This window comes from Chionomys nivalis, chromosome 4 (assembly GCF_950005125.1).
Source record: "Chionomys nivalis chromosome 4, mChiNiv1.1, whole genome shotgun sequence".
Taxonomy (NCBI): domain Eukaryota; kingdom Metazoa; phylum Chordata; class Mammalia; order Rodentia; family Cricetidae; genus Chionomys; species Chionomys nivalis.
The window spans coordinates 56,875,604-56,892,248 of NC_080089.1; the positions used below are offsets into that span (position 1 = coordinate 56,875,604).

At 52.5% G+C, this 16,645-nt stretch overlaps 1 protein-coding gene across 4 annotated transcripts; it reads right to left on the reverse strand.

Moving 5' to 3' along the window:
* Positions 1-432: 432 nt before the first annotated feature.
* On the reverse strand, positions 433-14,799 carry Clk3 (CDC like kinase 3). Of its 4 annotated transcripts, none has more exons than XM_057766822.1 (13): positions 14,266-14,799; positions 10,797-10,948; positions 9,942-10,158; positions 7,786-7,882; positions 7,444-7,510; positions 4,924-5,040; positions 4,127-4,293; positions 3,127-3,221; positions 2,902-3,031; positions 2,474-2,556; positions 1,935-2,014; positions 1,559-1,649; positions 433-919 (listed from the first exon to the last, which is right to left on the reverse strand). In XM_057766822.1, the coding sequence occupies exons 1-13, from the start codon at positions 14,707-14,709 to the stop codon at positions 743-745; spliced, it is 1,917 nt and encodes a 638-aa protein (XP_057622805.1). In that variant the 5' UTR covers positions 14,710-14,799; the 3' UTR covers positions 433-742. The 4 variants fall into 4 exon arrangements, with proteins under 4 accessions (XP_057622805.1, XP_057622808.1, XP_057622807.1 ...); XM_057766825.1 differs by lacking the exon at positions 14,266-14,799 and adding an exon at positions 14,229-14,249 and having other exon boundaries at positions 436-919; XM_057766824.1 differs by lacking the exon at positions 14,266-14,799 and adding an exon at positions 13,636-14,039 and having other exon boundaries at positions 436-919.
* Between the last annotated feature and the right edge of the window lie 1,846 nt (positions 14,800-16,645).

A 16,645-nucleotide genomic window follows, 5' to 3' on the forward strand; every position in this document is an offset into this window, starting at 1 on the left:
CCGTGATTGCTGGGCATGTACAGGCTAGCTATAGTGTGCTATGTATACCCTTGGGAAAGATGCAAGAGCCTTCTAGGTCTGGCAAGTCTGCCGCCTCATTGCCATCCTGCTGCCAAAAGTGCTCTACTTAAAACCCTAGAGCAGTGGCTCTCAACCTTTCAAATGTTAAGCCTTTAATATGGGGTTCCTGATATCGATGAGCCCCAACCATAAAATTATTTTAGTTACTACTTCATAACAGTTTGCTGTTGGTGAATCATAATGGAAATATCTGTGTTTCCTGATGGCCTTAGGTGACCTGTATGAAAGAGTTGTTGGGCCCCAAGGTTGAGAACTGCTGCCCTAGAAGATGTTCCCGTTTACTCATTGGCTTGCCTTTCTGTGTCTGGCCCAACCCACACTTAGCTTTCCACAAGCTGAGCTGCTAAGAAAGACTTTATTAATAAGTCAGTCAGAGAAGGGAGAAGGCAAGGAGCCTGGAGATGGACACACTGGTACCAGGGGGTTACAAACAGTAAGAAACACTTTATTATAACTTTACAACATATAAATAGCTTGGGTCCAATCTGTGCTTTCTGGCAGCTGGGCACCACATCCCCCCGTCCCTTGCAGGCTCCTTGCCTTCCTTCACATTGCACTGTTCATCGGTGGCCCTGGCTCGGAGGCCAGTGGGAGAAGCTGGAGAAAAGGGGCCAGGAGCCCAGTCCAGCTCTCCAACTCTTCGTATGCTGGCCTGCACTTGTCATCTGCTGGGGTTACGGCTGCTGTGGAAGGACCGCTCCTCAGGGGTCAGGCCAGCAAAGAAGGGATGCAGCAAAGCTTCTGCCAGTGTGATGCGCTGAGCAGGGTCGAATTCTAACATCCTCCTCATCAGGTCAAACAGCTGCACATGCTCCAGGGAGTCCTGGAGCATGTAACTCTGCTCAAGGACACAAGGTGCCTCAGTGTGATAGCACGGTTGTGGGAAGCCACGCAGTCCCCTTGCCTCTGGGATGCCTTGCTGGGATGGGTCAAGGAGGCAAGTATGCCTCCTTCGAGGACTACTTCTGCCCTCCAGGACAGAACAACTCCTTTCCTTTCATGCTCAGAACTTAGGCTACCGGGTGAGATCTTGCTGGGTTGGTGCTTCTACCCCACATGCAAAGTTCTAATGGATGGGTAGAAATCATCTCTGCAAAATGCACTTGGCCAGGTACCAAATAACAGTTGACAGTCCTCCTGGCCACATCTAGGTTTTCCTTCCCTCTTGCCTTAGTCCTGCCTAGTTCTTCCCAAAATTCAGAGAAGAGAAGGAGACAGGAAGCAGCAGTCTGACAGCTGGCTCTTCTGGTATGTTCCCCATTACATTCTCAGCCCCCTGTGGAAAGGGGCAAGGCTAAGGGCGCCTCGGGCAGCTTGCAGAAAGCCTTACTGCAAGTACCCAGTAGTCTTGGGTGCTCCCTCACAGAGAACTGATATGATCAGGCAGCTGTTGGCTGCCCATCCTGTCTCTACTGCTTGTTTGCCCAATGCCTGGGGTCTCCTTGAGTGAGCTGAGCTGGGGGAGCCAGAAACTGACCTTCAGAGGTTTGCAGTTCTCCTTCACATACCGCCCATCAGAGCTGTTCTCATCCCAAACCAGGCCCCCTTTGTAGAAATATTTCTGCTTCCTAGAAAGACAAGGGAAAAAAAGGAATCAAGGAGTGGAAGCCCTCAGGTCTGGACTTAGGTGGGAGGTGGGGAAAAAGTGGTTTCTGGCAGTCTTCAGGTAGCAACAGGGACAGAAAATAGGTGTTAGCCTGACCCTGCAAAGGTTAGTAGGGGCAACAGCTTTTACCAGACAGGTTTGAGGAACATACAGTAAAGGTTATGAGGAGCTGGGAGAACCACAGGAATACTTGGCAAAGGCTGTGTCTCTGGTAACCAGCTGACCCAGAGCCATGGAGACTTCTTACCTGGTACGGTGGATCATGTGTGATGGGATGGGCCCTAGGATCTTCTCCATCATAACCAAGTGTTCTCTGTTTTCATGAGTCTGCAGAAGATCAGGGATAGAGCAAGTAAGAATTAAGTCCAACTTCTGCCCATTTTGGAAGAGTAAAGGGTGAGAAAAGACGGGCCAAAAGCTCCCCACTCCAGGAGAGGAAAACTGTCTCAACACAACCTGGTGGCATCCCACAGGCCTAGAACCAGGGCTGGACTCATGTTTTTCAGCCCAATAAGTGGACCTGGCTGGCTGATTGCACACCAGGTTGGTTCTTCATGCCACAGGATTGCTATGATAAGTTCTTGCCCAGACAGAATCTGTACCCAGTCTTTTCCTGGATGAAATTCTCCCTACCTGCTTTAGACTCTTAACTGATTCCTTGCCCTGAGCAACTACAACCCCTAAGAGTCTAGATTCACATGAACTGGTAGGGATGGAAGGTATCAATTCCTTAACCACACAGCTTCTTGACCATGTGCCCTACAGCCCACCAACCCAGTACTATACCTGGAAGAGGGTAAAGCCACGGTAGTACTCGAAGAGAATACAGCCAATACTCCAGACATCACAGGGCTGTGCCCAGCCCAGCTCTGTAAGCCAAGATGGCAAGATGTGAGACTCAACACCCTACATTCCCAGGAAGCTGCCATCCTAGCTGGCATAGCTCTTGCCCAAGCCCCACTAACAAGGCTGTTTCTGACTAACACCAAGTCTACCTTGGTGTCTTAGATATTGTCCAGTCCGGGCAGGAGATTGATTAGTACTGTTTACCATATGCCTCGCTTTGAGACAGGGTCTCATATAGCCAAGGCTGGTTTAAACTGTTCTTTTCTGCCTTCTAAAATCTTGGATTACAGATGTGTGCCACCACATCCAGCTATTCATTCTGACAACTGCCCAGTGTAAACAATACTGGAGGCTATGAAGACACTCACCAAGGATCACCTCAGGTGGGCGATAGTGACGGGTAGCCACAATGGTGGTGTGATGTTCGTGGTCAAATGTGGCACTGCCAAAGTCTGCCACTCGGATGCTGGTGTTCTTCACTGACTTTTCCTCGCAGCTCTGAATGCAAGGCAGGCCAGCTAGGTCAGTCTGCCCAGGTAGGTGACCTACCTTGGAGCAGGGCCACACTCTTGCCCACCCAGTCAGTGCTCTACCTTGTGCTCATTGTAGAGGGTTTCAAACTCAGAATTCACAAACAAGATGTTCTCTGGCTTCAAGTCTGTGTGGGTCAGCTGGTTCTCGTGTAGAACTAGAGGAGAGAGAAGCACATATTGAGACCCTAGGCTTGCCCACCAGCTTGTGGCCAGAGCTGCTCACTTACAACCCTAGCCCAGTTCTGTAAGGCCTCTTCATAATCCTTCAGAAGACAGGGAAGGAAAGAATGCTTTCCATCAGAAAACCCCTCCACCACTCTCTAGAGAGGCAGAGCCTTACCATCTCACTGAAGCCACATTAGTGAGTCCTCTCCTCAGTACTAGCTATATAATGGCTCACTGCACCAAAGTGTGACTGTTGGAAAGCATGCCTATGAAGCCATCCCGGGGAAGGAAAGTCTTCTGCATCCAATCACTGTCACTTTCTACTTTTCAACCTCAATGTTCCCATTTGGCCTGTAAGATGCTCCCAAGGCAGTCTAGACCTTTGCAGAACTGTGCCCCTTACTTGGTTCTTTTCCCCATCACCTAAGGTACTAAGGCCTGCGAATCTTAGCTCTAGGCCTTGTCACTTTCCAAGCTGCCTTTCTACCTAAGTCCTACAGTGCACTGAGCACTGGGTTCCAGCAAAGCTGCTCTTCAAGGTTGGTGGATAGATGAGTGACAGAGGTCTCTGGGTAGCAGGAGCCTGTCAGGTCCACTTTCTACCTTTTCCTCTTCTATGAAGGTGAAGGCAAGGTCAGTAGCTAGGCAACTTCTAGAGCACTTTCTCTTTTCTTCCTAAGCACTTGGGGAAGAGCCTGGCACATGTGGTCCCTCTAGCCTCACACGGAGATTCCTATCTGAAGATAGAAGAACCTTTCAGCCAGGGGCCCTAGGCTTAAGAGACCTTGCAGAACCAACAACAGTGTGCTAGAGGAAACAGAGGGTGGCAAGACCACTAGGTGACTTTGTTTTGAGAACAAAGTACTCCATGCTCCAACCACCAATGGGCACTTACATCTAAGGGCATGGCAGAGCTGGTAGGCCATGTGCCGGACATGTGGTAGGGGGTAAGGCTGGAAGTTGTTCTCCTTCAGGAACTCAAAGGTGTTCTTGCCTAGGAGCTCAAAGGCGATGCACATATGACCATGGAAGTTGAACCAGTCAGACATCAGGACACACAGGCTAGAAGAAAAAAGGATAGGTGGGGTTCAAGCTCCGACTCACCTGACTCAACATTGTTTTGCATACCATGATACGATGCAACAGAGCACGTGTCTCAATCTACTATCACACAGATGGGCTCTGAGCGAGAAATTAACTTCCTACTGTGTGGAGGGACTTTAACTTTGGGCTCAGCTCACCCATGGCTGGAATGGTAAGCAGCCCTGCCAGTTACGAGGGGGAGATAGAATTACACCAGTACAACACAGGCCTCCGGGTACTACTAAGCTTCTTGAGGGTCTGGGCAGGTACATCCCCTCTGTTGAGTGTAGCACAGTGAAGTGCTTGGTATCTATCTATCTGCCAAAGAAAAGCTCTATAAGTGTCCAAACAAGCGTCACAAACCTGTGAAGTCCCTAACTCATAAATGCAGGACTAGGACGACTTCAGAACACAAAGCCAGATTAGATAGAGCCTGAAGTCCAAGGGCTCTTTCCAGAAAGAACCCTGTCACACTCCCCTACTGAGTGTTTTGAGAAAGCAGTACCAAGCTCCTGTAAGACACTGAGAAATCCCTGGGTGCTCGGGCAGCTGGAACTAGAGGATGCTACCCCACTGAGTGATCCCCTCTCACTCCTTGTAGATACTCACAACTTATTCTCTTTGTCCTTCTCCTTGATTTTCTTGAGAACATTAATTTCTAGACGAGCAGCCTCCCGGTACTTGCCCACATTACGGATAATCTTCAGGGCAACCTGTGACTTCCCTCTGTAGATCAGGAAAGACATGAAGGCTCTCATCAGCCAAGTGCCCAGCATGCTATCCTTTCCTGAAACCCAGCAACTCAATACCACTACATAAACCAGATTCTGAGGCAGTGTTTATACTTGAGGTACAACCTGTTAAAGCAACACCAGACCTCTGCTCACCATCCAAGACCCCCTGGCATCTGTATGGACTCTCTTGGTTTCCATGCTGACATATGCCTTTAGGATCTGAGAAACTTCTAGGCAGAAGAGTCGAGGCCAATCCTGACCAACCCCAGTCCCTGGAAGCTTATCTGATAACCTACCCTCCTGTAGGCCCCACTTCTTCACTGGAAGCCTGGGCCACTCCCTACACTACACTCTAATCCAGGTCCTTCCCCCAACTAACTAACTACATCAGCATTTCCCACCAGCTACAGAGGGCCAGGAAGTTTCTCAGTGTCCCATGGGAGTTCCACTGTTGTTGCTCTACCCTTCATGCTCTACCCCACCCTAGCAGGCCATTTGTAGGATGTGACCAGACAAGGAAACATGCCAAGCTGGGTTGCCAAGACTTGTCAATGAGAGCTAGTATTCAGGTGCCAGTGGAGACCTAAGATGAGGTGGCCCTGGCCCACCAGGGTATACCCTCTGGTGCTTCAAGGGATGGCATTGATGCTGGGAACAGGTTCATAGACCCATAGGCAAAGACAACTTCAGAATTCCCTGCTCTGCCAGCCCTCATCCATTTTTCTCGTTTCTTGGGCAGTGCAGGCTGAAGAGAGGTCACTACTTCAGACTTCTGAAACAAGCTGCCCCCTGCCACACACCCACACAGTTGTCTGTCAGGGCTGTTGGCAGAGCCGAATTCTACCTCCACTGGCCCTGTATTGACTCCCTTTGAATTCTTTAAAGGTTCCCAAGACCTCATGTCTGTCCTTTAGTGACTTCAGAGGCTTATATCCCACCCCCAGCTTCAAAGAACAGTTCACACATTAGTAGCTGTCTTCCTGTATCACAGTTCTTGGATTGGTCATGTCTACATCTGGTCACAAGACAGTGCATATATGTTCCTATACTCATTCTTGGGGGTCATGGTGGATGAACAAGCATTTAAATGGAAACTGGGAGCAGAGGAAAGCTTCTCGGTCACATTAGCACTTCATCTCACAGCTGACTTTGGGTTCAATGGTCCTTTCTAAGAAGCCCACTTAATGTGGGAGAACCATGAACAGCCCAGCTCGTCATCAAAGACTGAGGTCTAACTTGGGACGCCACAGAGGATGTTAATGCTTCATCTCTGAAGCAGTGGCTGGCATGGCTCAAACGAGAGCACCAGCACTCTTTAGCTAATGCACTAAAGCAATTAGAGGTTAGTAAGGAAGGAACAACTGGTTCCCAGAGGGTTGCCTCTCACCTACGGCTACAGGGAAGAAAGCAAGGATTCTAGTCTTGCAGATGATGAGGGGATATGTGTTCACCGCTAGGACCGGAGGGAGTGATTTGGCCTCAGTAGAATGACACAGACAGGCACTGCCTCTGTAATCTGGACCAAGTCAACATGAACTAGTCAAGACCCTAGTCACAAGCTGGGCAGTGGTGGCGCATGCCTTTAATCCCAGCACTTGGGAGGCAGAGGCAGGTGGATCTCTGTGAGTTTGAGGCCAACCTGGTCTACAAGAGCTAGTTCCAGGACAGGCTCCAAAGTTACAGAGGAACCTTGTCTCGAAAAACCAAAAAAGGCCCTTGACCCACTAGGGTGGGCAGCAGATGCTAGATGTGAAGGCCAGAGTTTCATGTCCCTCATCTGGCCCTGGAACCTCTCATGCAGACATGGCAGGAGCAAAGGCAGCATAAGGCCAGGCCGGCAGCACTCTCATCCTTCTGACAGAGAGGGAGGCGAGCCCTCTACTTTAGACTTCTGAAACAAGGTGTACCCCCCAACCCTGACACAACACAGATATAACTCATTCCAGGGCTGTTGGAAGAACTGAATTCCACCTCCACTGGCCCTGTATTGACTCCCTTTGAATTCCTTATAGGTTCCCAGATCCTTTTATAGCTGTCCTTTTCTCTGCCCAAGAAACCAGAAAAAAGAGATGCAGCCTGACCAAAAATCTCTAAAAGCTCATGGGATGCAGTTCCAGGCCACGCCACAGAAGCCAGGCCTTGGCCCTGCCTGGTTATCAATGCCACAGCTCATAAAGGGCAGAGGCACCTATTAATCAGAAGTTCTTGGGCAGCGATGTCACATGCCTGTCAAATCTCATGAATTTCTCCCTTACTTCATGAGATTAGTAAAACCCAGCACATACATCGGCACTGATGCTACCCCCAAAAAAGAGCTACACCCTGAGGAGCCTCAAACTAGCTCTTCCAAGCATGCTCACACCCAGAGCTGGCTATGCTGCCCCTGCATGCTCACCTGGCATGGTCCAAGCACTCCACCACCTTGCCAAAGGTTCCTTCACCCAGGTTCCCCACGATCTCATCTGTGAGAGAGAAGAAGCTGGGCATCAGAGTCTGGAGGGCGGGAGTCTGGCAGCTCCTGCAAGTTCACAGCATTCAAATCCTCAAAAACAACAAAGGTTCTTGCTCACTGCTACACTCTTAAAAACAGAAGTTGCTAGTGTCTGTGTCATTCAGGCAATTACTGGTGGCCCCACTAAGGCGCCACGCGCACTAGGGCCCCTCCACGCAGGAGAGGTCTCATCTAACAAGGGGGGTAGAAAGTAGAGAGGTAAAGTTTTACGAAAGGTGGCTGTACATCGCTCTTGGAGCCAATCGCCGATCCGGCACACCAGGTGACCCTCCTTGTCATCTTCCACACTCCGGCTGCTGCGCTTACTGCTCTGTTGGCTTCTCTGCATGCACCGCCCCCCGAAACGCCATCCGACCAATCGCATGGTAGGCGGTTCCGATTGACAGATTGAGGTGTCAGTCAAAGGCAGAGGTGGAGACGGTGAGGAGCCGGTGGGTTGGTTGGTTGGATTTTCCAGATCCCAGCATTTCATAAGGCACACAGCATATATAACGATAGGGATATTGCAAGGGACACGTCAAGACACAAACTGACTTCAAAACAGAAAAGCAAAAACAGCTACAGGTATGTAAGAAAACTCGGACATTATCTCTAAGAAGAGTGCCACAAATGCTCAGAAAGATGTCCAGCCTCTGACACAGAGGGGCCAGGCCCCAAGGACAGCCACAGCCCTGACTCCCTCCTCTTCTGAGTCTCCCCCGCCCTGACCCTCCCATGACTTTGGCCAGAGCTGAAGACGCAGGGAGAGTGGACGGCGCAAAAAGGCGCTGGCCCAACCTGGGTCCAACCTTCAGGACTGATCTGAGGGCTATCCTGGCTTCTGCAGCAACAGCATGCTCAGCCTGTCCTTGCCTGCTTCTGTTCGCCCACACAGCCTCACAACATGTTCAACAGCTGCCACGTAAAACCAAGCTACCACCTGCCCCCACATGACATCCTTGGCCAGACTTAAGCAACTACCAGAAACAGCCTTCTGCCAGCAGTCCTCCTGCCACCAGCCTCCAGCAGGAAATGAGCCTGGCTGAGATCCTCTAGGACAGCCGACCTTCAGGCCCCAAGCCAGCTCCTGGCCTGGCCTTAGGACTTGTGCCACTCATAAGCCACACCCGTCCCACAACAACAGAGGGCACCCTAAATAAGCAGAGCAAACAGACTTACACTGCCATCCAGTGGCAGCGTGTGGCACTGTGTGAGGCCACAGGCCATGCTGGATTCACTTACAAGAGTCAACCTTCAACCCATGCCACTCAAGTCACAGAGACTGGGCAAAGAAGATACCTCCACTGAACCCACCACTACTATTCAGAGGCCTCTTGGCCAGGAGGACAGCATGGGGAGAAGAGATGGGGAGAAGAGAAGACAGCACATAACCTCAGAAACACACATGTGGACTTTTCCATGGGATTGAGTACAGTGTGGACTCTTGGTCTGTTCAACCCACCACCCTGGAATGCTGGCCAACCTCTGTTTTTAAGTGGTCAGCAACAAGGTGAGGCCTAGGTGCCCCAGCACACAAATGGCTGCCTCTCCTCATCATAAGTGCCTCACCTATCAAGGAACAAAGCAGAAGAGAACTGACTGACAGGGCAAAGTGATATACGCTTACAGACCAGCAGCTTAGACGGCTCAACACAGAAATTCAAGATCCATATCAAAAAAAGAAAGGGCTAGAAACTCAGGAAATAGAGGCAAAAGGATCAGGAGTTTTAGGCCAACCTAGATACATAACAAGATTTTCAAAAAACAAAGAGGAAGTGTGGGAACCAGGGTGTGACATACATCAGTGGTGGAGCACTTGCCTAGTACGTGTTGGCTCTCGGTTGGACTCCCAGCATTTAAAAAGTTAAAAAAAAATTCTGACTGGTAAAGTGTCCCTTTTTCATTGGGTGATGGAGACTCTAGTACTCTGGGAGAGGGGGGCTGTGAGGTAAGGCGGCAGAGGTGGTCAAGTCCGCACTCAAAGTACTTAGCTAAGTGCGGGGAGTTGGGGGGAAGTTTGGAAGGGGACAAGACCTGATATGAAAAAGACCAGGCCGTATAACTCCAAACCATCAATCTTAGTACAATTCCTGAGGAGTGTGTCCCAGACATGTGTACCATGTAGCCTAGGTCTGGAACAGTGGGTAGACACAGACAGGCTGGAAACCAGCCAGCGCCGGAGCCAGAGCCCCTACAGTTACCACTGGCAAGGGGCCAGAAGATAGAGGGCATAACATCCTTGCTCAGCCCTGTACCAAACACGCACACGCACACATATGTGCACACACAATGGTGTGTATGCACAGGGCTGCCAGTACTCACCCAGACCAGCCAGCCTGAGAGAAGGCTAGAAAGAGATGAGGCCTTTAGGCCCCTGTTAGCACACTCTGGCCACCACTCACCGAGGAGGCGCTGCTACAAGACCTGGTACGACGTTTATGACAGTGGTGGGCATGTTTGCGGGTACGGTATGGCCCCCTCTCTCGTGACCGTCTTCGATGTCGAGAACGTGAAGACCCATAGCAGTCCTCTCCAAAGGATGGGCTCCGCTCCTCACACCGGTATGTATCGCTGTCACGGTGCTCGCGGTATCTCCGCTGGTAAGGTAGGCGGTCATGGCTGCCAAGAGGGGGTGGGGACATGAGTCAAGAAGGGCCCTACCAGCTGGGTTCCTGCCAGCAGGCAAGAGGCCTTTCTTTGCAAGGCCCCTGCAAAGACTCTCAAGGAAAGTCTGTCAGAGCTGAAACATCCATGCTAAGGGAAGTGAGCAGGGAGAAGGAGCAAAGGTACCAAGCTTACTCTCAGAGCCTTGGGTAATAACAGTGTCCTTCCAGTGCCACAGGAGGAAGAAGTAGAAATAGCAAGCGAGCACAGGGAAGGGCCTCCAACAGTGACAGAGTTGACTAGTCTGGTACAACTATTACTTGGTCTGGGGACTCAGATAGGACTTAGGAGCAGTCTTTCTAAGGCTAGGACAATGTTCTACTTCCCACTGAGGAAGGCTCACAGTTGGGTGGCCTAGAAAATACAGAAGGAGGAGGATCATTTTGTGACAAAGACAGGACAAGAAAAGTGGCTTCTACTGAAGCCAGGAAACACAAATACGGGTAGGCAAGCAGCCCAGAGATTGTGACAAGGGTCCATGGGCATCTGGGCAGAGGCAGTCACCTAAAGGAACCTAAGGCCACCAGAGTCTTTGGGCATCTGCTCATCTAGCTGAGGAAAGAAGAACTTCCTCCAACCCAGCTCCCACTCACCTTCTGGACCGTGATCTCCTTGGGGGAGGCTCCCTTCGGGATGGGTATCGTAGTCTACCTTCATGTTCCCGACTGTAAGACCGCCTCCTCTTCCAGCGGTAGCTCAGGTACGGGTCTGGCTCTGGGGAACGGTATCGCTTACAGTGATGCATCTAGGCCACAAGAAAGAGAAAGCCCTGCTCAGCACACAGCTCACTGCTTCCAGTCACAGGGCTGCCTGGTGCAGCCAGGTGCTCCTGAAGAAGAGGCCCATTGTTCTATTTAGCGGCAGCCTCCCCCCCCCCCCCCAGGAGTTTATGAAGTAAAGAACTCTGAGGTCACAGTGACAGAACAGCATACAATGGGTGACTCTCCTTTGCCAGTGAGTAAACAAACAGGTGCCTCCCCAGCACGGCCTAGGGGCCTAAACATTTGAGCCAGGTGAGCAGGGTCCACATACAGAAGTAGAGCTCTTAGAGGAATGCTGAGCACTGCCACAGAGATTCCAAGGGCAGGGGGAAAGAGCTTCTTCGCTCAATTTCTTCCTACTATATCTAAATATACCAGGAGTCTGGAGCTAAAGAACTGGTGGCATGGAGCCAATGTACTGGTTTCAGAAACTGAAAGCTGCCCGGCTAAGGCACTGAACTGGATTCAACTCAAAGAAGTTGAAAACTCTTAAGCCAGTGACGAGTCACAGTAGAAATGAGAACACTGACTCTTGAGCAAAGACACAATATCTCATCAATATTCCCTACCTCTACCAGGGTCTAGCCAAGTGAGTATAGGCCCAGAGGACCTGCCCAGCCCTTGTTGGCCCATCCAGTCTCAGCCCAGGAAGATGCCACACACCTCGGAGAATTTAAGCTGCTTGCCTGAGGTACATTTTAGTGGCCCTCAGACCAACTCAGACCTATGCCAAATGCTTCGCCTTAAACCAACACTATCACTGCCATCCCGCCTAGCTCCCCCTAACAGCACTGTTTCCTGTGCTGCTGGTTAGATGCCAAGAGGTGGCTGCAGGTCTACATTTGGAAGCAGAAGCAGGCTTCCCATTCACTATCCCTAGCTGAGGACTGATATCAATAGAGGAGACTCTCAAGCTGGATCAGCAACCAGTTGAGGAAGATGGCTACATGAGGCTGGTACCCTTTTCACACATATCCTGCCCCTTCACATTTTCTCCACCAGATGGCCAGGCAAGAGCCCACACTGCTTGTTTGCTTCCCAAGCCGGCAATTGCTCACACCCAACCTCTAGTCTTGCAGTTCTAGGCTTGCCTGGCCAAGCATCTTTTAAACAAATCCATCAAGGTTGCTTCATCTCACCAGCATAATCCAAAACTGAAACAGCTACTTGTGTATACGCAGGACAGGGAGGCCAATTCATCTAAACCTCTGGGAGCCTCTGGAGAACTTAAAGGCACTGCCTTCTATCTCCCCACTAGTAATCCTCCATGTGAAAAGTCTGGGCCACCCAGAAATCCTTGGAGATAAACACTACATAAAATCGGTAGATTTGTTATTTTCACAATCGTCTGAATGTTTCTGTTTTCATTTTTTCCCAATCGTCTAAATAATGTTGCTGTTTTCATTTTTCCCCCAATTACCTTAAGGCAAGTGCTCAACCTGTGTCCTGAAAACAGTATTTCATGTCTCACTAATTGACCCAAAAGACATCCTACTGGCCAGGGCACATATCTTCCCACAAGGCAAGTGTGGACCTGCCCATCCTCATCAGGCAGACAAAGACTCATCTGGAGGATGTAGTAATGTGGTCTAATATACACCAGGCAACGTTTTCCTTCTGGGACCTAGAAAATTTTTATGACCATATGTCTACTTGAGTGGAAAGTCACAGCTTCAGAGTTCAATGTCAACCTAATCCATGCCACTACCACTGTTTGCCTTTGGGCAAGTTATTACACCACTCTGAGCTTCGGCCTCCTCTTGAAAGAAGGAAATAATCTCTTGCAGGTTCTGTAAGAATTAAGTATATCTGCCCTATGAAGTCAAAAGCCTAGCACAGGTTTGGGCCTCAAGAAGTAAGACAGTCTGAGAAGGCTCCGGGTTAACACTCAGCGTTATGATGAATGGCACAATTTATAATCCTTTCCATGGGAGCCGGTAGGAAGTTTTGGCAGAAAACCCTGAACTCAATCCCAGTGCTGCCACTTACTGGCCCTGTGGCCTTATTTATACAAGTCACTTTCGAGCTCAGTTCCAATGCCTGGAAAACGCAGATAAGACCTCCCAGACAGGCAAAGAAGGCCTGGTATGACGGTCATAAAGTACAACGTATAGGGTAGCAATGAAGATCACCTCCCTTGCGACAGCCCGGGCAGGTGAAATATAGGAACTACCAGGTGTTCCACGTCATCCCAGCCAGGGCTCTTGGGCCCATTTCTCATAAATTCCCTCCGATTTCTTGAGACCTCAGTAGAGAGGCTTTTTAAAACTTAAGCACCACAATTATGCATTGGGAGGCTCTGCACAATGAAAAAAAGGCAATGTGACCAATGAAACCAAGCTAAGGATGCCAGCTTTTCTCTGAGCACAGGCCTGGATGGCTTCTCATCTGCTGTTCTTGGCTAGAGAACCGGGCTGACAAGAAGAACAGCCAGCCAGGTCAGCGGCTGCCCTCCCGGATTCCTGCCACCCCAGCGACCCATGGTTATTTTTGGCTGGCAGTGCCCCACCACTGCAACCTCAAACCTGCCACCTCGCAAGCTGCGGCTGCCACCGGGCAAAACGCTCCTCCTTTTCAAGGGCACGGAGGAGGGAAGCTGGAAGGCCGCCAACTCCGCCTTGACGGGGGCCAGACTCAAGCAATTCCCACCCAAGCATCAGGGCACCCGCACCCGGAACTAAAGCATAGAGGCTCCCGGCCGGACCGAGGAGCAGCCTGGACACTTGTACTCCCGGCTTGGTCTGACCCACTCTCCGGGATGGAGCGGTTCCATCATAACAAAACACCGAGGGGGCCGGAGGCCCTCACTCGAGTTCCTTCCTTCCGCCCGGATCCCGGGGACCTCAGAGCCCCGTTCTCCGTAACCGCCAAGGGAAGACCCGGCGACCAGAGGGAAGGCCAGCCTGAGCCAGAATCAAACTCCAGGCGGCTCGCGACGGAGGTCTGCGGGCTAAGCCTCGAGCCCGGGGCAGGGAAAGCCTTTCCAGGTTAGCTTATGTCGGACGCGAATCCAGCCGGCGGGCCGGCGCGGGGCCCGACGGGGATGCTCCCAGTCGCCTCGGAGGCCGCCTGGGCTCCGCCTCCAACACCGCGGGATCCAGAAAAGGGGTCTACAGTGACCGCCCTCCGGGAGAGAAGCGGCGGGTCAGGGGTGAGAGGTCGGGACCGCGGCCTGACGTGGGCCGAAAAGGGAAAAGGGTACACGCCGAGACCCGACCGGGAGCCGAGGTGCCCGTACCAGCTTGCCCGTCCCCACCGACTCACCCAAGCCGCCCGGCCACAGGCTCGGGCCCATACTCACCGTCTCCCAGGCTCCGGCTGCGGCTAGGCCCCACTCCCCACTCCGAGCGCCTCTTCCGCTTCCGGCTCCGGCCTCCGCCCGTGGCAGCACCGCCCCCTCGCGTGACGCAGCCGTCGGCGGCCCGGACTCGACCCGGCCCAGAGGCCTGGCCGCTCTAGCCCCCAACTCGCAGGCTCTGGAGGATCGGCCTGCCCCTCTAGGGTCGGGACTGCAGCGGTGGAGGTGTCTTCCGGGAGGTCCCGGGAGCAGCCTCGGACCGCGGCTCGCCCCTCGTCGTGCGGTAGTGCACGTAGGCCCCTGGGGACGCATCGGTGCGCGGCCGCGACCGGAGTCCGGCTCTGGACCGAAAGGAGGAACCCACCGGACTGCCAGGCTGGGTCCACTCCGCCGCCGCGGCCCGGCCGTGCTCGCCAGCCTCTTCCTGCGCGCGGAGAGGACCGGCATTGTTCTCCCGGGGCCCGGGAGGGCGCTAGAGACGAAAGCGGTCGCTGCGCCCGGGCAGAGGAAGGCGGGCGCGACTCCGCTTGCGCGCTAGAAGCAAACGACACATTCTGCTCTTGGCTTGTGCGGGTTTTTTGAAAGTCTTGGCGCCACGCCCCAGCTCGCTGGAGCTTGCCGAACAGTCTCCGGGAAGATCCCCGCGGTCCCCGGCTGCGGGGTCTGAAGGAGAGGACGTCCCCTTACTTGAGCACCTCAGAGCGTCTCGCTGCCAATCAGCACGGTTGCTGGGCTAGGAAACCCGCGCCACACAAAAGCCCCGCGCCGTGCGGCGCTTCGACTCTACCACTCGAGTCACTTGGCCAGCCTTTTTGCTGCGACCTCGGGCGTGCGGCCACTTAGACCAGACCCCTCCCACCTACTGACCCACGCTTTGTCGTGGCGGGATCATGAGGTCCTATTTTTCCAGTAAAAACAACAGGTCGCGATCTTTTGGGAAGGCCTCGCTTTGACGGCGTCCCCGCCCCCGCGCGTCGTGCAGCCAAGCGGGCGGGTGCTGCACCTAATTACCCCACGCCACGCGAGGCCCGCGAGGCTGGAGCGGCCGGCCAGGGCTGGGCGCCTCTTCCCTTCAGGATCTCGCTGACTCAGCTAGGGCAGCCAGGGTTTCCCAGGTGCCCAGCTCCCCGGGCAGGATGAGATGCACGCCCACCCACCAGGCCCTGTCTCCCCCGAGCCTCTCTCCCGTACTGCAACTCCCTCTGACTCTGATGTAGTGGCCCGACATCTTCATCACCACCCAAGCAAACAGTGGCTGAATAAAAAAAAAAGCTGGGTGATTACATTTGCTAATTTAACCTCAGTTTGACCCCATGGTTACCTTTCAACGACACAGACATTCAATAGCAGTTTCAGCTGCTTCTGCCCTGGAGTCCCCGCCCCAGGAGCCAAAGATACTGAAAAACTCAGGTGTCTGAAGATGGCAGTTCCCACCTGAGACCCAGGGCCACAGTGACAATTTCACACCATACGTTCTGTCATCGCCTCCCACCAATATTACCCACCCACGTTTCCACAGCTGTGGGAAACCAGTATCCTCCAGTTTAAAGCCGACATCCTCAAAAAGCTCGTGTCCCCTGCCCTACCCTGGCATCAGGAACGAAGGGGGGAATCTTAGTCTTCCTGCCTGCCCTCCTAACATGAAAAATCCAGGCCATCTGCCCGAAGCTCCCACCTCTACCCAGCTCTAGAAAGCGCCCCTCACTGGCATAAACAGGAACTGTCTCTGCAACTTAGCCTTGAGGGTCTCCCATTAGAGCTTTGCTTTCTTGTCTCTCTTCATAAAGAACTCACACCTAACAGAAGGAAAGAATTAGTCCTGAAGTAAAGTTGGGTTGACTCGCTCCTCCCTGTGTAAATAAATACACAGGTCACCTCTCCAGGCCACCCTCAAAGGAGGCTGGCTGTTCATCTGCTGGGGCACCACACTTTGCCCAGCCTGTGCCCTTTGCCCATCAAGCCTTTTCTGCGTCCCTGGTCTGCAGCATGACTCTAGGGCACCAAGGAGATGTCCCTGTTCTGCTTTGACTCAACTCCCACAGCTCCTCTTGTTTCTCGATACCTTTTTCCACTCCCTAGGTTCTTGGGCCCGGGTTCTCTCTCCTCTGACTGCCCTTGCATTCTCCTCTGCCACATCCAGCTTCGCCCTGCCTGTAATGAAAGGGTGCACTTTTGAGCCTCATCCACAAGGTCACCTCCCTCAAAAGCATCCTGAGGGAGGTCAGATTCCCCTTCTCTGTGCTGTGATGTCACCCTCCCTTGGCCCCTCACACCCAACAGTCTGGCTTGGAAAACCATAAGCCTCTTAAAACCAGTTCAGCACAACCCTGCTTCTCAAAGAGGACAATAGACAGCCTTACGGGAAGACTAGTCCCCCTCGGGG

What these genes read in the sequence shown, in the direction of transcription:
- Clk3 (XM_057766822.1), bottom strand. Translation starts at nt 14,709, where the DNA reads ATGCCGGTCCTCTCCGCGCGCAGGAAGAGGCTGGCGAGCACGGCCGGG. An exon ending in AGGAGATCACGGTCCAGAAG is followed by an intron (nt 10,159 to 10,796) that starts GTGAGTGGGAGC and finishes CCCTCTTGGCAG; the next exon opens with CCATGACCGCCTACCTTACC. An exon ending in CGATTGGCTCCAAGAGCGAT is followed by an intron (nt 7,511 to 7,785) that starts GTACAGCCACCT and finishes TCTCTCTCACAG; the next exon opens with ATGAGATCGTGGGGAACCTG.